This window comes from Dipodomys ordii, unplaced genomic scaffold (genome assembly GCF_000151885.1).
Source record: "Dipodomys ordii isolate 6190 unplaced genomic scaffold, Dord_2.0 Scaffold13, whole genome shotgun sequence".
Lineage (NCBI taxonomy): Eukaryota > Metazoa > Chordata > Mammalia > Rodentia > Heteromyidae > Dipodomys > Dipodomys ordii.
In genome coordinates, this window is record NW_012267229.1 from 17,341,514 (window position 1) to 17,368,259 (window position 26,746).

General features: G+C 43.9%; 1 protein-coding gene across 1 annotated transcript in view; it reads right to left on the reverse strand.

Moving 5' to 3' along the window:
* Positions 1 to 26,338, reverse strand: part of Mroh8 (maestro heat-like repeat family member 8) — a 55,265-nt gene extending 28,927 nt beyond the window's left edge. Inside the window, exons 1-9 of the mRNA XM_013010699.1 lie at positions 26,052 to 26,338; positions 20,014 to 20,135; positions 19,647 to 19,792; positions 14,133 to 14,255; positions 13,607 to 13,686; positions 11,671 to 11,815; positions 9,550 to 9,645; positions 6,859 to 6,963; positions 749 to 904 (exon numbers count right to left, since the gene is read on the reverse strand). Coding sequence (XP_012866153.1) covers positions 749 to 904; positions 6,859 to 6,963; positions 9,550 to 9,645; positions 11,671 to 11,815; positions 13,607 to 13,686; positions 14,133 to 14,255; positions 19,647 to 19,792; positions 20,014 to 20,135; positions 26,052 to 26,338 — 1,260 coding nt within the window. The remainder of the gene's footprint in view (positions 1 to 748; positions 905 to 6,858; positions 6,964 to 9,549; positions 9,646 to 11,670; positions 11,816 to 13,606; positions 13,687 to 14,132; positions 14,256 to 19,646; positions 19,793 to 20,013; positions 20,136 to 26,051) is intronic.
* Between the last annotated feature and the right edge of the window lie 408 nt (positions 26,339 to 26,746).

Genomic DNA, 26,746 nt, shown 5'->3' on the forward strand with positions numbered 1-26,746 from the left:
CTCTACCACTTGAGCCACAGTGCCACTTCTGGCTTTTTCTGCTTATGTGGTGCTGAGGAATCGAACCCAGGGCCTCATACATGCGAGGCAAGCACTCTACCACTGAGCCACCTTCCCAGGCCCACCTTAAGAGTTTTTATTATTCCTGATAATAGTTATTCCTTGACTCTGATCCCCCACTAGACTATCTAGAATATAAGACTGGGGCTGCTTGGGTTTGTTACTATTGGTTCTCAAAAAAACCAAGCCAGGAGCTGGTGGCTTCTGCCTGTTATCCTAGCTACTCAGCAGGATGAAATCTGAGGATCATGGTTCAAAACCAGCCTGGGCAGGAAAGTCTGTGAGCATCTTATCTCCAATAAACTACTCACAAAACTGGAAGTGGCACTGTGGCTCAAGTGGTAGAGCGCTCACCTTGAGCTGAGGGACAGTGCCCAGGCCCAAAGTTCAAGCCCCATAACCGCAAAAACAACAACAACAAAAAACCAGTAAACAGTATATGATAAATAATTTAATGAAGGCCCAAAACAACAGCAGGAACCTACCAACTTCTACCTAACTACATTCATAGGTCCATGCAGATGGCTCACACTGGATGGGTCTCCCATGATTCTTTTGTTTTAAGTCAGCATTGCCTCACCTCTGCCTATAGGCTGCATACCTTTCTCTTTATGAATTTTTAAAAAACTCTTTCTAGGGAAGGAGGGCTGTTGCTTATGTTGTGCTAGAGAATTGACTCGGCTCTCACTGCCTTCAGCAGTGCCTTACACTTCAGCCTCAGGGTGATATGTAGCAGGTAGTGTGTGCCCTCAGCAGCCTCCTCAGCCACCTCTTTCACTGGGTCCCCACACAGCAGTGCCATCAGAGCCACTAGATGTCCAAGTCTTTGGAATTGCAGGGGAAGCTAATTGAGAAGGAAAGAGAAAAAAATGCTATCAGAATACAGGTGCATTTAGTGTTTTGAATTGGAGCCAAGAAGCATATTAAGCATCAAGTAGGGCAAACTAACTGAAGCAAATGAAGAGGCTTTATGTATAAAAATGTTCATTGCAACCACATTTTGGAAATCGTTGTGCAACAATAGAAAAGGAATTATGGTATAGTCACTCTGTAAATGCAATCATTATGAAATCAATGAAATCAAATATCTAAGCTGGAGATGAAGCTCAATGAGATAATGCTTGCCTAGCATGCATGAGGCACTGAGTTCTATGTCCAGTTCTGCACCAAAAAAATATCAAATGTCTGGGCTGGGAAGGTGACTCAGTGGTAGAGCACTTGCCTCGCATGTGTGAGGCCCTGGGTTCGATTCTTCAGCACCACATAAGCAAAAATAAAAAAAAAAAGCCAGAAGTGGCGCTGTGGCTCAAGTGGTAGAGCACTAGCCTTGAGCTGAAGAGCTGAGGGACAGCGCCCAGGCCCAGAGTTCAGGCCCCACGTCTGGACCCAAAAACAAAAACAAAACAAAACAAAAAAAAATCAAATGTCTGAGGAATTTATAGCACTAGAAAATATGCTACTCTGGGGGCTGGCAAGGTGGCTCAGTGGTAGAGTGCTTGCCTTGCATGCCTGAGGCCTTGGGTTCGATTCCTCAGCTTGCCTTGAACTGAAGAACTGAGGGAGAGCGCCCAGGCCCAGAGTTCAGGCCCTACAAGCGACAAAAACAAAACAAAACAAAAAAACCAAAAGTGCAAAATAAGAAAAAGCAAGTAATACTATTTTAGAAACATACAGACTGATCATGGAAACATACAAGGTAGCTTGCAAAAAATACTAAGAAGAAAAAATATGTTTTAAATTATTAATATGTTTTAAATTATTAAAAAAATAGGGGCTGGGAAGGTGGCTCAGTGGTAGAGTGCTTGCCTTGCATGCATGAGGCCCTGGGTTCAATTCCCCAGCAGCGCATACGCAGAAAAAGATGGAAGCGATGCTGTGGCTCAAGTGGTAGAGCACCAGCCCTGAGCTGAAAAGCTGAGGGACAGTGCCCAGACCCAGAGTTCAGGCCCCACGACTGACAAAAATTTAAAAAAAGAAAAGAAAATAGGGAAATTTTTAATACTAAGCTAGAAAAGAACAGTGAAAACTTTTGTTAGCATGCAGAGTGCATATCATCCTTTGCTTGTATTTGGCCATAGCCCTAGTTTCTAAGCATATTCCAGCTCGTGTTGTACTATGTACAATGTTCTGTATAATGATTCCCATTATGCATAAGCTAAGAAAGACAAATTTCTCTTATGCTTCTTTTTTTTTTTTTGTCAGCTCAAGGCAAGTGCCCTACCACTTGAGCCACAGAGCCACTTCCGAATTTTTCTGCTTATGTGATGCTGAGGAATCGAACCCAGGGCCTCATGCATGCAAGGCAAGCACTCTACCACTGGGCCACCTTCTCAGCCCTCTCCTATGCTTCTTTAGAAATAAGATACAGAAATTGGGCACTGGTGGCTCACGTCTGTAATCTCAAGAGGCTGAGATCTGAGAATTGTGGTTCAAAGGAAGCCTAAGCAGGAAAGTCCATAAGACTCTCTCCTCCACTTAACCACCAAAATCCGTAAGTTCAAGCCCCACGACTGACAACAAAAAAAAAAAAAAAGAAAAGAAAAAAAAAGAAAGAAAAGGAAAGAAGATATAGAAATCCTACTAGCACCACTCTGCATGGTGCAATGTGAGTAAACTAAACATTTCTACAGAGCTGTACAAGTCGGCTTTCTTTCTTTTTTTTTTGGTTTGCCATGAGGACTGAACTCTGAGCCTGGGTGCTGTTCCTCAGCTCTTTAGCCAAGGCTAGTGCCCTACCACTTGAGCTACAGTGCCACTTCCAGTTTTTTTTTTTCCTGCTTATGTGGTGCTGAGGAATTGAACCCAGGGCCTCATGTATGGGAGGCAAGCACTCTCCCACTGAGCCAACTTCCCAGCCCTGTAAGTGAACTTTCATTTACTGGATCTATCACCAGAACTGGAGATCTAAACTCTGAACAAAGCAGAACATCCCAGCTGGGCACCAGTGGCTCAGGCTTGTAATCTTAGCTACCCAGGAGGCTGAGATCTGAAGATCACCATTCAACCCAGTCAGGAAAGTCAGTAGACTCTTATCTCTAATTAACTACAAGAAAAAAAAAGTCAGAGGTAGAGTTGTGGCTTAAGTGGTAGGGAGCTAGCAAGGAGTGAATAAAGCTCAGGGACAGTGATCAGGCCCTGAGTTCAAGCCCCTGGATGGCATAAACAACAACAAAACCCCACAGAATATCTCTGCTCATCATGCAGGGTGGCAATCTAGTTGGGGAAATATTAAAGTAGCATCTAAAATTTATTATGCATCAAGTGATGATAATACAGTGATGAAGAAAACACAGGAAAGGAATAGAAATGGTTTGTTTTTCAATGGTCAGGAAAACTGCAATGCTATTGAAACAGGGAAGTAAGCCAGGCAGATTTCTAGAAGAGTGTTCCAGGCTGAGGGAGCAGAAAGTGCAAAGGACCAAGAGGTGAGTGTTAGGAATTCTTGAGGAACAGCAAGTAGGCTAGGTGGCTGGAGTGAAGTTAATGAGAGAAAAGAAAGGGGAAGTGGATGGAGAAGGGGCCAGGCAGTATAGCAAATTGTAGAATAGTACAAGGATTTGGAGTTTCATTTTGGCTGATATGAAAAGCTATTAGAGGATGTTGCTCAGAGAAAGGACATGAGCTGGATCTCATTTACTCACTGAGCATCAGTCACGTGGCAGATTCTACACTAGACTTTGAGGATACTGCAGTGACCAAGGCAAATCACCCCTGGACATTCCACTGGAGGGAAACAAGTAATAAGTCAATAAAGAAATGTCACAACACCCTAGACCCACAAAAATATAGAATGGAAACACTGAAGGGCAGATATTGGCAGGGGCCTTTTTTTGTGGACATGTTTGGACAGAGCACTAGAGAAGAAGAGGAGCTGATCACTGGAGAGCTGGGGGAGGCACTCAAGGTAGAGGAACAAGGTGGTGAGGAACCTAACAGTTGAGGCATGGAGTGAATGGAATGCAGAGGCAGCAGGGGTAACATCACACAAGACCTTGTATTCTAGACAACAGTTGGGGAGCAGGAGGAGAAAGAAGAGAAGGAAGCAAGAAAAAGGAAGAGGAAGAATAAGAGGAGGAAAAGGAGAAACAATAAATATAAAGGGAAAAACAAAACAAAAGCAAATGGGGATGTTTGTCTTAGAAGTAACTCTGACTACATCTAGACAACAGACAAGAAGGAACTGAAGTGAAGGACCTACCCCAACAGCTATATACAAAAAACTACTTGGGAAGGATAAACACAATGTCATGGTGCTTATCTCTAAATGATGACAGCAAACTAGTAATTTTCGTCTACTTCTGATACCAGGATTGGGACTCAGGGCCTTGCACTTACTCAGCTTGCTCGTTCTTTTCCTTTTTTGGGGGGGGCGGTCAGCTTGCTTGTTCTTGCCTGGTGCTCTACCATTTGAGTCATGCCTCCAGCCCAGTTCTTTTTTTTGTCAGTTGTGTGCCTGAACTCTGGGCCTGGGCACTGTCCCTCAGCTCTTCAGCTCAAGGCTACCACTTGAACCACAGCACTACTTCTGGCTTTTTCTGCTTATGTGGTGCTGAGAATCGAATCCAGGCTCTCATACATGTGAGATAAGCACTCTACCAATGAGCCACCTTCCCAGCTCCCCAGTTCTTTGTTATTCTGGATACAGAATCTCATGCTTTTCTACTCACACTTTTTTGTTTGTTTGTTTGTTTTTGGTCGGTTGTGGGGCTTGAACTCTGGGCTTGGGCGCTGTCCCTGTGGTCTTCAGCTCAAGGTGAGCTCTCTACTGCTTGAGCCACAGCGCCACTTCTGGTTTTCTAGTAGTTTTATTGGAGATAAGAGTCTCACAGATTTTCCTGCCTGGGCTGGCTTTGAACTGTGATCCTCAGATCTCAGCCTCCTGAGTAGCTAGGATTACAGGTATGAGCCATCAGCGACTGGCATCACACTTGTTTTGTTTGTTTGTTTTTTTTTTGGGTCCGGTCCTGGGGCCTGAACTCTAGGCCTGGGCGCTGTCCCTCAGCTCTTCAGCTCAAGGCTAGCATTCTACCACTTGAGCCACAGCACCACTTCCGACTTTTTTCTTTTTGTTTATGTGGTGCTGAGGAATCGAACCCAGGGCCTCAGGCATGCAAGGCAAGCGCTGTACCACTGAGCCACCTTCCCAGCCCACCACCATCCCAGCCCACCACACTTGTTTTGAACCTTGATCCTCTATATCTTAGCTTCCTGAGAGTTAGGATTACAGGTGTGAGCCAACTGCCCCTGGCTTCTTCCTCTACTTAAAAATATATATTTAAAAACTCTTCTATACTAAGCACATTTATTATATTCATAGTTCTTTTTTTTTGGGGGGTCCTGTCGTGGGGCCTGAACTCTGGGCCTGGGCACTGTCCCTCAGCTCTTCAGCTCAAGGCTAGCACTCTACCACTTGAGCCACAGCGCCACTTCCGGCTTTTTTCTTATGTGGTGCTGAGGAATCGAACCCAGGGCCTCGAGCATGCAAGGCAAGTGCTCTACCACTGAGCCACCTTCCCAGCCCCATAGTTCTTATTTAGAAAAACTTTATACTTTATGAAGACCAAAAAAAAAAACCCCAGAAAGCAATAGGTGAAGTGTATTTCTAGTTCAAACATTGGGCACATCTTTGCTGTTCTTTTTCTTTTTAATTCTTTTTTTCTTTTTCTTTAGATTTCATTGAGAATATGAAAAAAGTTAAGTCCACACTGATTGTTAACTCATTAGTTTGCTAATTAAAGCCAGCCCAGGATATACAGCAAGTTCTACATTGCAAGAGTCTGTCTCAAATACCCTTCACTGAACTGTACTGATGGATTTCACTGTATATAAATTATACTTCATGTAAGTAAAAGTTATAGGCCTGAAAGAAAGCACCCACCAGTGGCCTGATTCTATGTTGTTCCTCTCTGTTATGGCCTCTTTAACTTTTTTCCACCCCAGTCTCTCTCTTCAGCAGTTACTTTGAATTCAGAAATTATGACAGTACTGATCAATTGACTGCTTTATAACAAGGATCAAAACTACTCCCAAACAATTGCAAGCCTCCCAGGACAGATGAGATCCCATGATGCGATCCATTTCTACATGAACTCCTGATGGTTAGGCTGTACCCCGAGGAGGAGAAATCATCTCATGGAAACTAGACTGCAGACTTCGAGTGATGACAGGAGTGACAACTTCTCCAGGACTGCTTGTAGACCAGATAATGGTCAGTTAGAACCGTGGCCCAGCAAGATAGCCTGCCTGCACTCTCAGCTATGAGTTGTTCAAGTCCCTATTCCCTTCCTTTTTTTTTCTTTTTTTTCTTTCTTTTTCTTTTTTTTTTTGGGTCCGGTCATGGGGCCTGAACTCTGGGCTTGGGTGCTGTCCCTCAGCTCTTCAGCTCAAGGCTAGCGATCTACCACTTGACCTACAGCACCACTTCTGGCTTTTTTCTTTTTGCTTATGTGGTACTGAGGAATCGAACCCAGGGCCTCAGGCATGCGAGGTAAGCACTCTACCACTGAGCTACTTTCCCAGCCCCCCGCCCCTTTTTTTTTTTTTCAAACAAAACCTCAAGGGTACCATTATTAGATCCTTGAAGATGGGTCTGGGTGCACTAAGCTTCTTTATCTTGTTTTCTAAATGTAGTCATAGTGTGTAAATCTCTTCTCTGCTCTCTAATGGCTCACATTTTAGGAAAAGGGCAGGTATACAAATAATGCTGAATGCTGTGTTGCCCAGGCTGGAAGTCATAAGTAAAGAGGGAAAAGGTATAGCTCTGGATCCTTCTTCCTCAACAACTAAAGAGCTGCTCACCTTCAGGCTGAGATGTCTCGATAAGCACTTGAGAACTTGGGCCATGGTGGCCGTGGCCCGTTTCCTCTCATGGTTTTTGGCTGACTGTAACCAGGGCTCCATGTGCTAAAAAATAAAAATAAATAAATAAATAAAAATAAAAAATTAAAGGGGGTTTGGGGTAACACTTTTACTCTGTTTGGAAGCAAACATAGAGAAATTCCACATTATTTAACTTTGATGTCTGAAAACCCTGATGACAAACCAAATTGGGTTAGAGATGAAAGTGGATGGTTGATAAGCAAGGCCTAAGAATCTGGGTAGTTAGGTCTAGATAGCTTACTTTCTACATTTATTTCCCTTCATCCTAATTCTTAAATATTCCATTCTCTTATATCTTTTTAGCCAATTCAGATCTGCTTTGGAAACAATAAAATGTACTATTAAAGAAGTATGTGGAGGGCCTGGGAGGGTGGCTCAGTGGTAGAGGGCTTGCCTTGCATGCAGGAGGCCCTGGGTTCGATTCCTCAGCACCACATAAGCAGAAAAAGCCGGAAGTGGTGCTGTGGCTCAAGTGGTAGAACACCAGCCTTGAGCTGAAGAGCTGAGGGCCAGTGCCCAGGCCCAGAGTTCAGGCTCCATGATGGACAAAAAACTATGTCAAGGAGAAATTACATCTACCTGGACAGTCATGAAGGGACTCATGGAGAAGATTATAGCCACAAGTAGGAGCTCATCAAGAAGGTAGTGTTTTTTTGTTGTTGTTTTTTTTGGGTCCGGTCGTGGGGCCTGAACTCTGGGCCTGGGCGCTGTCCCTCAGCTCTTCAGCTCAAGGCTATGGCTCTACCACTTGAGCCATAGCACCACTTCCGGCTTTTTTTTTCTGCTTATGTTGTGCTGAGGAATCGAACCGAGGGTCTCATGCATGCAAGGCAAGCACTCTACCACTGAGCCACCTTCCTAGCCCCATAGAAGGTAGCTTTTTTTGACAGAGGAATGGCTTGAATTTAGCTCCCATGACAGGAAAGTAGAAAATACAACTGGATAAAGGGAGAATACTCCAGCTAGTTGGTGTGATAATATACAAATAGAAATACAATGAGAAAAATGTCAAGGCAAAGAGGAATGCCTACCTGTACTCAGGTGCACATGATTATTAACAGCTTAATGGGTTTTCCCTTTCAGGGATATCTGTGTCTTTAAAAAGGACAAAAGAGGGCTAGGAATGTGGCTTAGTGGTAGAGTGCTTGCCTAGCATGCATGAAGCCCTGGGTTCGATTCCTCTGTACCACATTAACAGAAAAGGCCAGAAGTGGCTCTGTGGCTCAAGTAGTAGAGTACTAGCCTTGAGCAAAAGAAGCTCAGGGACAGTGTCCCCTGAGTTCAAGCTTTAGGACTGGCAAATAAATAAATAAATAGGACAAGAGACTAAGGTACTTAAAACTGTAGCTAATCCATAGCAATCTCTATTGCTGGATGGCATAAACTACAATAGCTATAGGTCAGGCAGATAGTATGGCCATTTTCTATTTTTTAATTTTTGGGTCCGGTCATGGGGCCTGAACTCTGGGCCTGGGCGCTGTCCCTCAACTCTTCAGCTCAAGGCTAGTGCTCTACCACTTGAGCCACAGTGCCACTTCCAGCTTTTTTCTTTTTGCTTATGTGGTGCTGAGGAATCAAACCCAGGGCCTCATGCATGCAAGGTAAGCGCTCTACCAGTGAGCCACCTTCCCAGCCCCCATTTTCTATTTTTGAGTCCAAGCTGGTAGGAAGCTATCAATTTATTCACTTTTGAGGCTTACTAGACCCTGGTCACTGGCTGAAACCCTTCTATACTAGTACTAGACAATGAGGAATAATTATAAAAACCACTTGAGGGGCTGAGAGTGTTCCTTAGTGGTAGAGTGTTTGCCTAGCATGCATGAAGCCCCGGGTTCCATTCCTCTGTGCCACATAAACAGAAAAAGCCAGAAGTGGTGCTTGTGGTTCAAGTGGTAGAATGCTAGCCTTGAGCAAAAGAAGCTCAGGGACAGTGCTCAGGCCCTGAGTTCAAACTACAGGACAGGGGAAAAATAAAAACAAAACAACCACTTGACCCATTTATTCAATACTCATAGTAATCCAGGAATGGTGGCACATACTTGTAATATGAGCACTTGGGAGGTGAAGGCAAGATGATTGTTTGAGGATAGCCTGCGTTACATAGTGAGTCTGAGACTGGCCCGGGCAACATAATTTTTTTTTTTTTTGGTCAGTTGTGGGGCCTGAACTCTGGGCCTGGGTCCCTCAGCCCTTTAGCTCAAGGCTAGTGCTCTACCACTTCAGCCACAATGCCACTTCCGGCTTTTTCTGCTTATGTGGTGCTGAGGAATCAAACCCAGGGCCTCATGCACACAAGGCAAGCACTCTACCACTGAGCTACCTTTCCAGCCCCACAAATTCTGAAATTATTCTATCAGACCCTGTCTCAAATGAATACTCAAATGAATATCTTTATGGAAAGGTGAAAAAACAAGAACTCCTCACAGAACTTATAACAGAAGAACTTGTAACTCACAGAGAGCAGGCAGGATGTGAGCCCTAACCCCTGACTCAAAACTGATCACTGCTTCTCAGCTATGTGTTGCCTCCTACACTTAATTGTCCCACATTCTCTTCTTCCACTTGCACCAGTGAATAGGAAGTTTCCCTTCTCCCCAATAATCTTTTTACCTTAAAGATGGTGTCAAATTTTTCCAAATGTGGGTCTTTCATCACAAAACTCTGTAGCATGTCAGAAAATGCCTGGAAAGTCTGCCTGTAGAGACACTGAAAAGGCATGGGATCAGTGAAGCTCCCTTACTAGAAAGTTCTCCAAGCACTACACACTCCAAGACTCCTCTCACCACCTTGACACTTAACCCAAAGTTCAGACTCGCAGGAAAAGTAATCAAGGACAAGGTATGGCATGAGGTTGAATAGAATAAATCTGCATTTTATGTGTATAGTGCTAGTCCTGAGACTTGAATTCAAGGCCTGAGTGCTGTTCCTGAGTTACTCTGTTTTTGTTTTTTGTTCAAGGCTAGCACTCTACTACTTGAGCCACATCTCCACTTCCAGCTTTTTGATGCTTTATTGGAGATAAGAGTCTCATGGACTTTCCTAGCTGGGTTGGCTTTGAACTTTGATCCTTAGATCTCAGCCTCAAGAATAACTAGGATTATGGATATGAGCCAGACACCAGGCTTAAATCTGCATTTCAAACAGATTCCTCAGCATTCCCAGGATCATGCTAACTGACACTAACTATACTTGAAGATCTACATAGGATCATCAAGATATGCTTAAAGTTTGCTTGTAACTTTCTGTCCTCTAACAGAGGGAGGTTAAATCTTCTTTGGTAAGTGCCTCACTGGCCAGGTTAGCAGCCACAGAAGACAATGAGGGCCTCTGCTGTCAGTCTCTCTCTGCCTGGAGCTCTCTCCTGTCGTGGGCCACTCTCACTCTATGGGAAAGCTTTTTCTGATAACCCACCCACAGGAGCCCCTGGCTCTCCAACCACAGCACTCTTTCACTTATTTTCCTGCTTTGCTTTTTCATAATACTAAATATTTCTTATTAGCAAATATATTTCACGTGTCAGTGGTTTGTCCATGACTCAGGATGTATAATTTTTATTCAATGCTTTGCACACAGGTCCTCAATGAAATGTATGTAAAAGCTGAGCCTGTATCTAGGCACTTCTTTTTTTTTTAACTGTATTTTTTTTGTCTTTTCTTTTTTGGTACTGGGGATCGAACCCAGAACGTTGCACTTGCTAAGCAAGCACTTTGCCACTGAGCTACATCCCAGCCCTATCTAGGCACTTTGGAGGGTGGGACAGAAGGATCACAAGGTTCATGGCTACCTGTGCCACCCAGCATGATCCTGTCTCATATAATAGCCAAAATAAATATGCATTTTCACACACACACACACACACACACATACACACACACACACACACACACACGACTACTACTACCTTATTTTAAAGCCAAAAGCAAAGCAAAGAAAAATGAGAGAACACAAGATTAAGGAAGGAAGAAACACTTATTGTTAAAAGTTTATTTGGTTAATTAGTTAATAGTGGAGTGAAATAAGTTCAACTGGGAATGTATCTTAAAAGATGAAAATACCGGGCTGGGAAGGTGGCTCAGTGGTAGAGCGCTTGCCTTGCATGTCTGTGGCCCTGGGTTCGATTCCTCAGCACCACATAAGCAAAAAGAAAAAAGCCGGAAGTGGTGCTGTGGCTCAAGTGGTAGAGCGCTAGCCTTGAGCTGAAGAGCTGAAGGACAGTACCCAGGCCCAGAGTTCAGGCCCACAACCGGACCCCCCCAAAAAAAAAACAAAAAGATGAAAATACCATTAAAAAATGAAGGTATGCAAGGTTGGAGGCATGGCTCAGTTGGTAGAGCCAATAAGTGAAAGCATCAGGTACTATGTTTGAGTCCCAGTCTTGAACCCCTCTCACCCCCAAAAAGAAATACATACCAAATGCATGCATGCATTCAGTGTTTATATATGAGTATGGATTATGTAGTTAGTTGGAGATAAGAGTTTCTCATATTTGTTTGCCTAGGCTAGCTAGCAGCCATGATCCTCAGATCCTAGCCTCCGGAGTAGCTAGGATTATAGCCATGGGTGCCTGATACATTTGGTTAATTTAATTTTGGTTAATTTAATTAATTTGATTTAATTTAATTTGGTTGATTAAATTAATTTATTTTGGTTAATCTTGACCAAGGTTGAACCTATGGATGGGAACCAAGCTGAACCTATGGATGGAAGCTAACACAGCCAAGTGGGCATTACCTCTGTGTTGTGGAGCCCACTTTGCCTGGCCCCCTGCAGCTGGATAAGAATGTCTACAGAAGGCAGAGTGATTAAAATTTTGACGATGAGATTGAGCAGGTCATCTCTATCTTCTGAGTCAAGCAGTAGATGGACATCTTGGTAACTATGAAAAGACAGTTTGGGAAGAGTAAGTTGAGAAAACAGATTGAGGGATGGGAATGTGGCCTAGTAGTAGAGTGCCTGCTTAGCATGAATGAAGCCCTGGGTTTGATTCCTCGGTACCACATACATAGAAAAAGCCAGAAATGGCACTGTGGCTTAAGTGGTAGAGTGCTAGCCTTGAGCAAAAGAAGCTCAAGGGCAGCCAGGTACCTGTAGCTCATGCCTGTAATCTTAGCTATGCAGGAGGCTGAGAGCTGATGATCATGATTCAAAGCGAGCCTGGGTGGGAAAGTCTGTGAGACTCTTATCTCCAATTAACCAGCAGAAAACTGGAAGTGGCAATGTGGCTCAAGTGATAGAGTGCTCGCCTGGAGCTAAAGTGCTGAGAGACAGTGCCCAGGCTCAGAGTTCAAGTCCTATGACCAACAAAAAAAAAAAAAAGAAGCTCAAGAACAGTGCTCAGGCCCTGAGTTCAAGTCCTAGGGACTGGCAAAAAAAAGAAAAAAGAAAACAGATTGATTTTATATGGATTAGCAGGTAAGCTGGCTGGTGTACCATTCTGATGGAAGAGATAAATCATAACATCGCTGATCAATCTGTTAGTAGTGTCTCCCCAAGAAGACACTGGGCTTCCAGGCCCTTCTCCAGCTCAGCCACAAAGGGAAATCAAAATTTTCCAAAGTATGTCCTGTCAATGTAGTAAATCAGAGTTGTGTAATTATCATCACTATCTAATTTCAGAACATTTCATCACCCAAAAGGACACCACACACCCATTTGCAGTCACTCCACATTCCCCCTCTCCACTGATATATTTTCTGCCTTTATGGATTTGTTGACTCCAAGTATTACCCATAAATAAAGCAAATTACATGTGCAAAAAAAACCCCCAAAACATAACAGTATGTCCTGCCAAATGTTATTTTGTGACACAATAAGTTGAATCGAGTTAAAAACTTAAACAGAAGACAACTCATTAAGATCGGTATAACCAAAAGTTGGGCACTGGTGGCTCATGCCAGTAATCCTAGCTACTCAGGAGGCTGAGATCTGAGGATCATGGTTCAAAGCGAGGCTGGGAAGGAAAGTCAGTGAGACTCTTGCCTCCAATTAACCACCAGAAAACCAGAAGCGGTGCTGTGGCTCAAGTGGTAGAGCTCTTGCCTTGAGCTGAAGGGCTCAGGAATAGCGCTCAGGCCCAGAGTTCAATCCCCATGACCGACCCCCCCCCCAAAAAAAAAAATCAGTTTAACCACTGCAGTTCTCCAAGAGAAGTAACAGCCAGCAGGCTTTGGAGGCTTTAGAACTCTACACTTGGAAATGTGGGTAGGAATCACTTTCTACTCAATGTGCTCTGGACAAAACTGTGCTCCAAGAGATTCTAGAGGGGCTAGGCACTGATGGCTCACACCTGTATTCCTAGCTACACAGGAACTGAGGATCATGGTTCAAAGTCAGCCTAAGCAGAAACAGCTGTGAGAGTCTTATCTCTAATTAAGCACCGAAAAAGCTGGAAGTAAAGCTGTGGCTCAAGTGTTAGGGCAGCTAGCCTTGTTTGTTTGTTTTGGTTTTTTTTTGTGTTTTTTGTTTTAAAGAGTGTGTGTGTGTGTGATTCTAGATCTCTTGGGTTATGGATGATAACATATATGAAATCAAAATGTGGATTTGGATTTCCTTTCCCTACCTAAATAGTTTTCAAAAGTTAAATTTTGGAACATGTCTCTTGACTCTGGAATTGGCCCGCCCTGACTGTGGAAACAGGATGCCCGTTAAAGGTACACGTGGGAGTCACCTGAACTCAGTGATGGTGACCAAGACCTCCTGGAGCACTGGGCTGGACAGATAATTCAGGGGCTCCTCTTGTACCAGCACCTACACGAGAGGGAAAAAACTAGAGGGAGTTGAGAATGTACCAACTCAGGAGCCAGAGTTGGTTGGAGAAGTGAAGGCCTGCAAGAACAAGACCAAGCTCATTAACCGGCTACTATTTATGCTGGTTCCATGGGATGGTAGAACTTATTCTCTGCAGTCAGAGCCCAGGCTTTAGCTCTGCCTCTTACTAACTGTTGGGGTGAACTCAAATAGTGAGCAGACCTCAGTTTCCTCATCTGTAAAATGACTCCTCTTTTAATTGTTTTTCATTATTCAGGTAGATTCCTGAATAATGTTTTTCAGGGACATCCCTGAGTATTTCTTCTCCATGGAAAAATGGAAAAAGACTCAGATGGAAATAATTTGAAGGAACTGATAACACAGGTGAAACAACTGAAAAGTGTTTGACTAAGCCACTGAATCATTTATAAAATTACAATACTTACATTAAGGATATGCACGATGTCAGCTATATGACGGTGAATAAATGACTCTGTGGTTTCATCATATAGTAAAGTTTGGCTGAGAGAAGACAAAGATCTTAGGAACTTCAGCTTTGCCTGTTCACCCTGAATTTGTGGGAAATGATAAGAACATGATTATATGTAATCTTTTTTTTCCCTTTTTTTGTGCTGGCCTTGAAGCTTGAACTCAGGGCCTTGAGCATTGTCCTTGAGCTTCTTTTGTTCAAGGCCAGCACTCTACCACTTGAGCCACTTCTGGTTTTTCCTGTTTATGGGGTACTAAGGAATGGAACACAGGGCTTCCTGCATGCTAGGCATGTATTCTACCACTAAGCCAATTCCTAGCCCTAGTATCAGTCTTTTATCAATAAGTAATGAGTAAATTACAGAGGGATTTCCATGATGTTCCTTGTCCACAGAGCCGACTTCGTCTGGGCCCTCTCTTCTCTTAGGGCTGATTACTAAGTGGTCCATAGCTCCCTCCATGTTTAGTCTTTTTTTTTTTTTTTGTTGGTCATGGGGCTTGAACTCTGGGCCTGGTGCTATCCCTCAACTCTTTAGCTCAAGGCTAGTACTCTACCACTTGAGCCACAATACCATTTCTGGCCTTTTCTGCTTATGTGGTGGAGAGGGCTTCATAAATTTAAGGTAAGCATTCTACCACTGAGCCACCTTCCTTCCCAGCCCCCATGTTTAGTCTTTATGTCCTTACTTACCCACACTGTGAAGAACTACCAAATTAAGCTTCCTAAAGGTGACCTCTGAGACAGTTCATTCTAATTTTCTTAATGGCCTTACAGAGTCATTATTTCAAATCCTTAAAGCTTTTTTTTTGGTCTGGTCGTGGGGCCTTGAACTCTGGGCCTGGGCACTGTCCCTCAGCTCTTCAGCTCAAGGCTAGTGCTCTACCACTGAGCCACCTTTCCAGCTCCTAAAGCTTTTTTTAAATTAAAAGGACAGATCTGATTTGAAGAATATATTCTCTTTTTGTTGTATTGACATTCTATTTTTTTTTCTGATTGCAAAACCAGTATCTGTTTATCATAAAAAAATTGAAAAACATATTATAAAGAAGAAAATAGGGCTGGGAATATGTTTAGTGGTAAAGGGGTTGCCTACCATGCATGAAGCCCTGGATTACATTCCTTAGCACAGAAAAAGCTGGAAGTGGTATGTGGCTCAAATGGTAGAGTGCTAGCCTTGAGCAAATGAAGTTCAGGGACAGTGCTCAGGCCCTGAGTTCAAGCCCCAGTACTGGCCAAAAAAAAAAAAAGGAGAAAATATATGACACCAATAATTCCATTTGAGAAAGATTTGAAACAATTCTTTTTTTTTTTTTGCTGGGGGGGGGGTCCGGTCATGGGGCTTGAACTCTGGGCCTGGGTGCTGTTCCTCAGCTCTTCAGTTCAAGGCTAACACTCTACCACTTGAGCCAAAGCGCCACTTCTGGCTTTTTTCTTTTTTCTTAGCTGAGGAATTGAACCCAGGGCCTCATGCATGCAAGGCAAGCGCTCTACCACTGAGCCATCTTCCCAGCCCTTGAAACAATTCTTCTAGTTATACATAAGTGATGTAAACTGGTGCACTCACTTTGGGAAGCAAGTTTCAGTACATGAAAGCAGATTTCATGATGTCATATTTCACACGAACTAGGATAGCCATCTAACAATGGACATCTTCATTCGTTTTGTCCCTCTCCAATCTATTTCTATAGCTATAGCCAAATGCATCTTTCTCAAACGAACATTAGATCCAGTAACTTGCTATGTATAGTCTTTCAATTGCAAGACAAGACCATGACCTTTCAGATATCTCTTGCCCTGTCTGACATTCTGAGCTCTAGTAAATTAACTTCCATGATGCCCTTTCCTGCTTCTGGGCCTCTGCACCTTCTGATTCCTCTATACTTCTTGCTACTGTCTAAAATATTTATGTACTTTTAAGATTCCCACCTCGCCAGGCACCGGTGGCTCACGCCTGTAATCCTAGCTACTCAGGAGGCTGAGATCTGAGGATCACAGTTCAAAGCTAGCCTGGGCAGGAAAGTCTGTGCAACTCTTTTTTTTTTTTTTGGTCCGGTCAAGGGGCCTGAACTCTGGGCCTGGGTGCTGTCCCTCAGCTATTCAGCTCAAGGCTAGCGCTCTACCACATGAGCCACAGCGCCACTTCCGGCTTTTTTCATTTTGCTTATGTGGTGCTGAGGAATCGAACTCAGGGCCTCATGCATGCAAGGCAAGCACTCTACCACTGAGCCACCTTCCCAGCCCCTGTGCAACTCTTATCTCCCATAAACCACTAGAAAACCGGAAGTGGTGCTGTGGCTCAAGCGGTAGAGCGCTCACCTAGAGCTGAAGAGCTCAGGGACAACGCCCAAGCCCAGAATTCAAAGCCCCATGCCCAACTATGAAAAAAAAAAATTCCCACCTCTTCTTTTTTTTTTATCAATTAGATAATTAAGATTTCAAAACAAAAGCAAGGTTGGGAGATGTAGCTCAGGAGTAGAACCTTTACTTGGCTATCATGTGTGTGGCTCTGGTTTTGATCCTCTGTAACACACACACACACACACACACACACACAACCAAAAAACTGATTTTGAGGGCTGGGAAGGTGGCTCAGTGGTAGAGCGCTTGCCTTGCATGCTCGAGGCCCTGGGTTCAATTCTTCAGCACCACATAAGCAAAAAGAAAAAAAGCCGGAAGTGGCGCTGTGGCTCAAGTGGTAGAGTGCTAGCCGTGAGCTGAAGAGCTGAGGGACAGCGCCCAGGCCCAGAGTTCAGGCCCCACGACCGGACCCCAAAAAAAAAACAAACTGATTTTGAGTAACTGTAATTATCTTTAATTGGATTTAATAAATTTTATTGGAAAGAATATGTGTGTGTGTGAACCATATACATTCTTAGGGGATAATTTAACAATAACCATTGAGAGGGGCTGGGAAGATGGCTCAGTGGTAGAGCGCTTGCCTTGTATGCCTGAGGCCCTGGGTTCGATTCCTCAGCACCACATAAGCAAAAAAAGAAAAAAGCTGGAAGTGGCGCTGTGGCTCAAGTGGTAGAGTGCTAGCCTTGAGCTGAAGAGTTGAGGGACAGCACCCAGGCCCAGAGTTCAGGCCCCACTACCAGACCCAAAAAACCAAAAACCATTGAGAGCTTAAAAAAGGTAGAAGCTGGGCATTGGTGGCTCACATCTGTAATCCTAGCTACTAAGGAGGCTGAAATCCAAGGATCATGGTTTGAAGCCAGACTGGTCAAGAAAGTCTGTGAGATTCGTATCACCAATTTACCATTACAAAGCTGGAAGTGGAGCTGTGGCTTAAGTGGTAAAGTGCTAGCCTTGAGCAAAAATGCTCAGGAATAGTGTCTAGGCCCTGAGTTCAAGGATCAGGACACACAAAAAGGTATATACCCTTTGATTCATATCTAGGAATTAACCCAGAAAAAAATCATATAAGGTATAACAAATCACCTAGAATATGTATATGTTAATGACATTTGCAAGGGTTTGAGTTTAATATCCACCACTCAGTAAAATCCAAAAGGATTATCTGCCAACAAACTATAAAAATCTGGAAAGAACCAAAATGTCTGACAATAGGGTACTGTTGAATAAACTAGAACACCGTTTCCTTATTCACTTAATTGTTCTTAGGCTAAAGACCAAATTCTTTTTTTTGTAGGTCGTGGGGCTTGAACTCTGGACTTGGGCGCTATCCCTGCACTCTTCAGCTCAAGGCGAGCGCTGTACCTACCTCTTGAGCCACAGCAACACTTCTGGTTTTCTAGTGGTTAACTGGAGATAAGAGTGTCACGTACTTTTCTGCCCGGGCTGGCTTTGAACCGAGATCCTCAGATCTCAGTCTCCTCAGTAGCTAGGATTATAGGCGTGAGCCACTGGGCACCCGGCTAAAGACCAAATTCTTATCCCAGTTTTCTTCTTCCTGTGCTAAGAATTGAATCCAAGGCCTGTACATGCTAGGCTAGTACTCTTTCATTGAAACACACCTCCAGATCCTTGTCCATGTTTTCAAGACTCAGCATGGCCTGCTGAGTCCATCTATTCAGCCTTACCCTTTACTCTTGATCTCCTTCATCTCCATAATTTAGACATGCCAGGTTTCCTAGGGTTCCTCAGCGTGCTATGCCTCAAGGTTATTAATAACTGATTTTGTTTTTCTAGAATACTACTCCTAGTACTGCTAGTTTCTCCCTTTCATTGCTCAGATCTGAGCTCAAGAGTAACTTCCTCAGAGAGGCATTCCTTTATTCCCAGGTAAAGATAAGTTCTTTCTGTTACATGCTCCCACAGGATCCATGAACAAATAAACATTTAATTTAAATGATGGAATAATATATAGCCCAAAAGTAGTACAATATATAGTTAATAATCTACCTAGAATATTTGTTTTCTATCACCATATAGGATTTTTTTCACTATAATTATGTGTTCTTGTATGGAAAGAAAAGGCCCGAGTGTGTGTGTGTGTGTGTGTGTGTGTATGCATATATATGTAAATATACACATATGTATATATACATATTTCTGTACACAACATATATATTAAACTGTTAACAGTGCTGGGAGCAGGTGGCTCAGACCTGTAATCCTAGGTACTAGGAGGCTGAGACCTGAGGATCTCATGTTGAAGCCAGTCTGGGTGGCAGCAAAGTCCCTGTGAGACTCTTTTCTCCAATTAACCAGTCAAAAGCCAAATGTGGTGCTGTGGCTCAAGTGGTAGAACACTAGCCTTGAGCACGAAGAGGCTCGGAGACAGCGCCCAGGCCCTGAGTTCAAGCCCCACAACTGACTGAGGATAGAAAAGACTTTGAATATTTTATGATTGTCTCTGTTTTTATATGGCTTATATTTTTATCAATAAATATGTAAACACAAATTTTATTTTAAGCATAAAGAAAAACAACCCAAAATATTTTTGTAATAAAGAAATAATATGTTTTTTTGTTTTTTTTGGGGGGGTCTGGTCATGGGGCCTGAAGTCTGGGCCTGGGCGCTGTCCCTCAGCTCTTCAGCTCAAGGCTAGCATTCTACCACTTGAGCCACAGCGCCACTTCTGGCTTTTTTCTTTTTGCTTATGTGGTGCTGAGGAATTGAACCCAGGGCCTTAGGCATGCAAGGCAAGTGCTCTACCACTAAGCCACCTTCCCAGCCCCAAGAAATAATATGTTTGAAACATTTGTTCACACAGAGAAATGAACTGGATTGCTCATAAAGAATGCTGTGCAAGCCAGGAGCTCGTGGCTCATGCCTGTAATCCTAGCTACTCAGGAGGCTGGGATCTGAGGATCACAGTTCAAAGCCAGTCCAGGCAGGAAATTCTGTGAGACTCTCATCTCTAATAAACCACTAGAAAACTGGAAGTGGTGTTGTGGCTCAAGGGTAGAGCGCTTGCCTTGAGCTGAAGAGCGCAGAGACAGCGCCCAAGACCAGAGTTCAAGCCCCATGACCTACAAAAAAAAAAAAAGAATGCTGTGCATACCTTCAGCTTACCACGAAAAACTTCCTGGATGGACTGGACCAGCCTCTCCACACTGGTCTGGCTGAGGGGGCTCCCACGATTTAGGTTCCTGAGGCTATCTGTGAAGGACTCCTGTGAGAATTCAGGGATGTCAGGGATTTCCAAGTCTAATACTGCAAGAAAGACACCAGATGACATCTTATTACAATGAAGTTATAACAATTTAGTGGGGAGGACCAATGCATATGAGGACAGATAGTTTTACTATCTGCTTGGCAGCTCTAGCTGGAAAGAAAGAAGGAGATGGGGAGGAAGAAGGGACAAGGCAGAAGCAGAGGAGAGACTTTCCTTCCCACTCATTAAAAAAAAATTCCTTTACCCTTTTTACCTGTAAGATCTGTACTACTTGAGTCTTTTTGAATACCCTCTAAGTCGCTTAGCTGCAAATCTACACTTCCTGAATCACTGTCAGAAGCATAAGGGATCACCAATTCTTCCTGATCATAGATCCTAAGAACAAAGAGGAGATTAGAACAATTATTTTTTCAGAGACAGCTGCTTTTGTCTTCTCATTCAGTTGAAAGCCCAAGCATCCCCTGCTCAGAGAAGTATTTAGTGATCTTGGTCTGGATATACTAAGTGACCTCTTTCCATCCCAGCCCATAGTTACTTTTTTTCCCTGAGTATTTTTTATCATCACCAATAAAGACATTGTTCATTTGCTTGATTGTCTCTTATCAGAATGTTAGCTCTATAAGAGGAGAAACCTTGTCTCCCTAGCACCTAGAAAACTGTCAGCTTCACAGGTAGTAAAATGGATAGGTGGATGGATAACACCCCTCTATCCTACTTTGATCTCCTTGCTTTTGCCTACTTTTTCTTTTGTCCATAGCACATAACATCTTATATACCATTTAGTTATTTATACGATAGAACCCAGGGCCTTGCATATTCTCTTGTTTTTTTTTTTTGGGTCCGGTCTTGGGGCCTGAACTCTGGGCCTGGGCAGTCCCTCAGCTCTTCAGCTCAAGGCTAGCACTCTACCACTTGAGCCACAGCGCCACTTTGGCTTTTTTTTTTTTCTGCTTATGTGGTGCTGAGGAATTGAACCCAGGGCCTCAAGCATGCAAGGCAAGCGCTCTACCACTGAGCCACTTTCCCAGCCCAGGCCTTGCATATTCTAAGTGCTCCACCATGGAGCTATTCACCCAGCCCAATTCAGGTTTTTGTTGTTGTTTTTTGTTGGTAGTGCGGCTTGAACTAAACAGCTTGGCACTGTCCCTCAGCTCTTTAGCTCAAGGCTAGTGCTCTACCACTTGAGCTTCAGCGACATCTCCAGCTTTTTCTGCTTATGTGGTGCTGAGGAATCGAACCCAGGGGCTATGCATGCAAAGCAAGCATTCTACCACTGAGCCATCTTCCCAGCCCCCCAATTCAGGTTTTTATAAATGATCATTATTTATCCACTTACTCCTACTAAAATGTAGGTTTCAGAAGATCAATAGTCTTACTTAGACTGCTTTGAATATATCCAAACATCCTAGAACAATGCCTGGCATGTGGTAATGCTCAGTAAATATTGATACAGTGAATGAATGAGTCTATTAGTGTTTAGTATAGGTAAGATTAATGAAAAATCAAATGGCCAAACAATGGTTAGCACATAATAACATGTTTATTGACATAAGACAGTATATATTTGCAAAAGTGATATATTTCTATGTATATACATGCATGTATACACACACACACACACACACACACACACACACACACACACACACACACACACACACACACACACACAGTGGGACAAATAGAAAAACATGGAATTCAAACATTTGTGTATGGGTACCGGTGGCTCATGCCTGTAATCCTAGCTACTTTGAGATTTGAGGACTGCAGTCAAAGCCAGCCCAGACTGGCACTTATCTCATATAAACTTACCACCCAAAAGCAGGAAGTGGAGCTATGGCTCAAGTGGTAGAGAGCTAGACTTGAGCACTGAGACTGCCCAGGCCCTGAGTTCAAGCCCCAGGAATGACACAAAAAACAATGTAACATTTGTGGAGTGAAATCATGGAGAGAGAAATTTAGTTTTTAAACTTTGATATTACTTTTTATATCAGTATAAATATTAAATTTAACAAAAGCATAGAGCAGTAATAAATCTTATGTGTTTCAGTTGGAAGTGTAAATTGGTAGTAACACTTTGAAAACCATTTGGCATTAGTAATAAAGTTGAATAAAGTGTATTCTAGTACAACTTTCACATGTGTGTATCAGGAATATATAGAAGAATCTTCATGGCAATCATCAAGATAAGAAATGGAGGTCCAGCAGCAGGAGAACATAGCTGGGGATTGGTGGCTCATGCCTATTGTTATCCTAGCTACTTACCTGAGAGGCTGAAATTAGAGACTGTGATTCAAGGCCAGGCCAGGCAGAAAAGGTTTCAAGATCCTTCTCAATAAAGAGCAGAATGTGGTAGAGCACACCTGTTATCCCCACTACATAGGACTCATAACATAGGTAAATTGCACCTAGGGCAAGGAGCAAGATGCTAGGTCAAAAATAACCAGCAAAAATTAGGACTGGGAAGAATGGCTCAGTGGTAAGAGCTCCTGCCTAGCAAGTATAAGAACCAGAGTTGCTGCCTAGCAGTACAAAACATAAAAGAATTAACATCTGTGGTATCTAGTATATTTATATAGCAGTGACAATGAATGGGTTGAAAGCTGGGAGTGACTGTGCATTCTTTTAATTCCAGCACTCAGGAAACTCAGGCAAGATCATGAGCTCAAGGCCATCTTGAGCTACATAGCAGACTGTCTCAAAAATAAATCTTTAAAATTAAAAAGTCTCAGAAAAATATGCAGTAAATTTCATTTACATAAAAAGCTAAATAATTATAATAATGTAAAACTAAAATACGTAAGCATTAAAAAATATGGGGTGGGGCTGGGAAGGTAGCTCAGTGGTAGAGCGCTTGCCTTGCATGCATGAGGCCCTGGGTTCCATTCCTCAGCACCACATAAGCAAAAAGAAAAAAGCCGGAAGTGGCACTGTGGCTCAAGTGGTAGAATGCTAGCCTTGAGCTGAAGAGCTGAGGGACAGCGCCCAGGCCCAGAGTTCAGGCCCCACAACTGGACCCAAAAAAACCCCAAAAAACATATGGGGTAAAAGTATGAAGAGAATCAAGGATACAATATGATCTGTAAGATGAGTATCTTTTACAGGGTAGGGAAGGAGACAGAATGGGTTAAATTAGGAAGAAGACTTAAAATTATGGTTAATTTCTTTAACAGTTTGACTGCTACATAGCCTCATTGTATATTTTCTTTTTCTTATATATGTTATAAATATTTAGTCAATATTGCAAAAAATAAACCAATGAAATTTGAACTTTATTTTCTGTAAATATACATATATACATATGAATATATACATATTACAGATGTGTGTACATACATACATATATATATTTATTTATTTTGGTGTAGTCCTGGGGCTTGAACTCTGGGCCTGGGCACTGTCCCGAGCTTCTTTTGCTCAAGGCAAGCGCTCTACCACTTGCGCCACAGTGCCACTTCTGGCTTTTTTGAGTAGTTTATTTGAGATAAGAGTCTGATGGAGTTTCCTGCCCAGGCTGCCTCAGATTTCAGCCTCCTGAGTAGCTAGGATAACAGACATGAGCCACCAGAACCTGGCTTGGACCTGATATTTTTTGCTCAAGGTTAGTACTCTACCACTTGAGCCACAGCTCCACTTCTGCTGTTTTTAGTATTTCATTAAATATAAGACTCTCACAGACGTTCTTGCCCAGGCTGATTTTGGAAATCTATCCTAGATCTCAGCCTCCAGAGTAGCAAGGATTACAGGTGTGAGACACTGGAGTCGGGCAATCTTCTGTGAATGTTTTTGATTTCTTTTTCTTTTTTTTGTTGGTCGTGGGGCTTGAACTCTGGGCCTGGGCGCTATCCCTTAGTTCTTCAGCTCCAGGTGAGTGCTCTACCACTCGAGCCACAGCACCACTTCCCTGTGAATGTATTTTGTCTTTTCTTTTCTTTTTTTTTTGCTTGTTGTGGGGCTTGAACTCTGGGCCTGGGCACTGTCCCTCAGCTCTTCAGCTCAAGGCTAGGGCTCTACCACATGAGCCACAGTGCCACTTCTGGCTTTTTCTGCTTATGTGGTGCTGAGGAATAGCACCTAGGGCCTCATGCATGCAAGGCAAGCACTCTACCACTGAGCCACCTTCCCAGCCCTGTGAATGTATTTTTTAATGATAATAAAATATTAATACTTAAAAACAAATGGCCAGGTTTGGTGATGCACACCTATAATCCCCGCACTCAGGAGGCTGAGGAAGGAGGATCACAACTTCAAGGTCAGTGTGATCTACATGATGAGATTCCTGTCTCAATTCCTCTCCTCCAATGCCCCTCCCCCCCCAAAAAAAACACACTCTAGTGGAAAGGTTAAGATATATGGTAGGGCTGGGAAGCTGGCTCAGTGGTAGAGCGCTTGCCTTGCATGCTTAAGGCCCTGGGATCGATTCCTCAGCACCACATAAGCAGAAAAAAAAAGCCGGAAGTGGCGCTGTGGCTCAAGTGGTAGAGTGCTGCCTTGAGCTGAAGAGCTGAGGGACAGCGCCCAGGCCCAGAGTTCAGGCCCCACGACTGGACCCAAAAAAAAAAAAAGATGTATGGTAGACTGTATGGCTGAAATTTAAGGAAATTGCTGAGTCATTTCCAAAATTTGTTGTACAAATTTATACTTCCACATGCATTGTATGTAATACCAATTGCTTTACATACTTGCTAACTTGATATTGTTGGTCATTGCATTGCATGTATGTAGTAGAATATCTCTGGTGTAGTCTACAAAGGTGTTGATCATATTTTCTTGTGTTTATTTCCTATTGGCATATTTTCTTTTATGAAGTGTCTTAAAATATTTTGCTCATGTTTTTACCAGGCTAAACTGCAATGATAAATGTTTAATAGCAGAATTCTTTAGTGTTTTTTTTTTTTTTTGTAGGTTGTGGGGCTTGAACTCAGGGCCTGTGCGCTCACCCTGAACTCCTTTGCAGAGCCCAGTGCTCTACCACTTTGAGCCACAGCTCCATTTCTGGTTCTCCTCCCCTCCTTTCCCTTCCCTCGCAAGCGCTCTCTCTCTCTCTCTTTCTCTCTCTCTCTCGTTCTTCCTTTCTTTCTCTTTCTCTCCTTTCCTTCCCTCCCTCCCTCCCTCCCTCCCTCTCTCTCTCTCTCTCTCTCTCTGTCTCTTCAGGCTGTGGAGCTTGAACTCAGGGCCTAGGAACTGTTTCTGAGCTTCTTTTGCTCAAAGCTAGTACTCTACCACTTGAGCCACAGTGCTACTTCTGGCTTTTTCTGTATATGTGGTACTGAGGAATCAAACCCAGGGCTTCATGGAAGCTAGGCAAGCACTCTACGATTACGCCACATTCCCAGCCTTTTGTTTGTCTCTTTTTGTGAGGATTGAACATGCTAGGCAAGCACTCTATTACTAAGTTACATTTCCATAACCAGACTTTTCTTAATTAGATCATGGTTTTTCCAATACTACAAGAACATTTCTTTAAGCTTTTGTTATTCAGAATGGAAAACCTGTAGACATGACCAGACTCAACAAAGCAATACATCAGGCTCTGTTTGTCATGTGCCAAAATCAAGCTGCCAATGTTAAGCTGAGAAACTGTGTAGTAGTATTCACACCATGGTGTATTTCTACATGATAGCAGGTAGGTTCAATAGGTATAAACTATCATAAATCATAAATACACAGAAAAGAGTAAAATGTAACAAGAGAATCAGGAAATTATGAATTTTGTTCTCAATATGCTTTCTCTCATTTTATGAACATTATTTTTAAATGGTTATATTTAACCAATTTGCAAAATTCTGAGTAATGTAATAGTTGACTTTCTGAAAACAGACTATTTCAATACACCATTTGCATCTCAAGCCTGTAATCCTAGCTCCTCAGGAGGCTGAGATCTGAGGATCATCCATTTCAAAGCCAGCCAAGGCAGAAAAAACCTTATCTTCCTCCAGTCAACTAGCAAAAAGGCGGAAATTGAGCTGGGGCTCAAGGCCTTCCCGCTCCTTTAAAATTGGCCGGGCTGCAGAGAAACCAGTGAGTGACAGAGCGGTTGGCCAATCTCTGCAATTGGCCAATCAGAGGCGGCCCCGTCTATAGCCCACCCCTCCTGAGGCCTGGTCCAACCGCATCCGGGAGGCTCCTCGAATAGGACCGTTGCAGGACGGACGGTTCCAAGTGTGCGCGAAGAGCGGGGGAGACGCAGGGCCGCACACGTGAACTCTGAGGCCTGCAGAGCGCCAGAACTGGAATCGCCAGGGGGGCTGCAGGTTTGAGGCTAGGCCCGTTGGGGCTGCCGAGACTTACCTGTGTCGAGTGCCCATCCCAGCAAGCAGTCTTTGCCGCCAGTCCCCGAAGTCCCCTGAGGCGGGCTCTCGGAGCCACTTTCCCGAGCGGAAGTCAGGTCGCAGCTCCGGCTCCGCGGGGACCAGCTCGGAGGAATGGCGCCGCGGGGTGAGGCGTTGCGCATGGCTCAGCAGCGAGGCCCTGCGGCCCGCTCGCCTTGGGAAGACGGGCACGGCCCGTGGGAGGCTGGTGCTAGCCACTCTGGTGCTGGCCAGGCGGGATCCCCTTCCCCTGCGGGGCTGGGGCATGGACTCGAGCTCTGTCGGGGTCGAGGTCTGACGGAGGGCTGCGAACTGGTGGCAGCGCCCGCGACCGTCTGGGGTGGGGAGGGGGTCCGCGGCGCGGGCCTACGGCAGCCCCCGAGGGCCACGGGAGCTGTAGCCGCGTCCGTCCGGGGCCTGGCCTCCCTCATTCATTTCCCTTGGGAAGTGGCGGCCTGAGATCTGCTCCCCTGTGCCACGCCCTTGTTTTGTGGGATCTTTTGGCCCCATCTGAAGTTCTTCTTTGGGCCGTCCCTCAGTGACAGGGACGAGAGGTTGAAATCACTCAACTCTTCTGGGACCTTTCGAGCTTACGTTCTAAAGTCAGACTTTCGGTGCAAACTTTCGGTGGGGCTGGGGGGGGGGGATGAGTAGAACCGATTGGTTGTGAGAGCC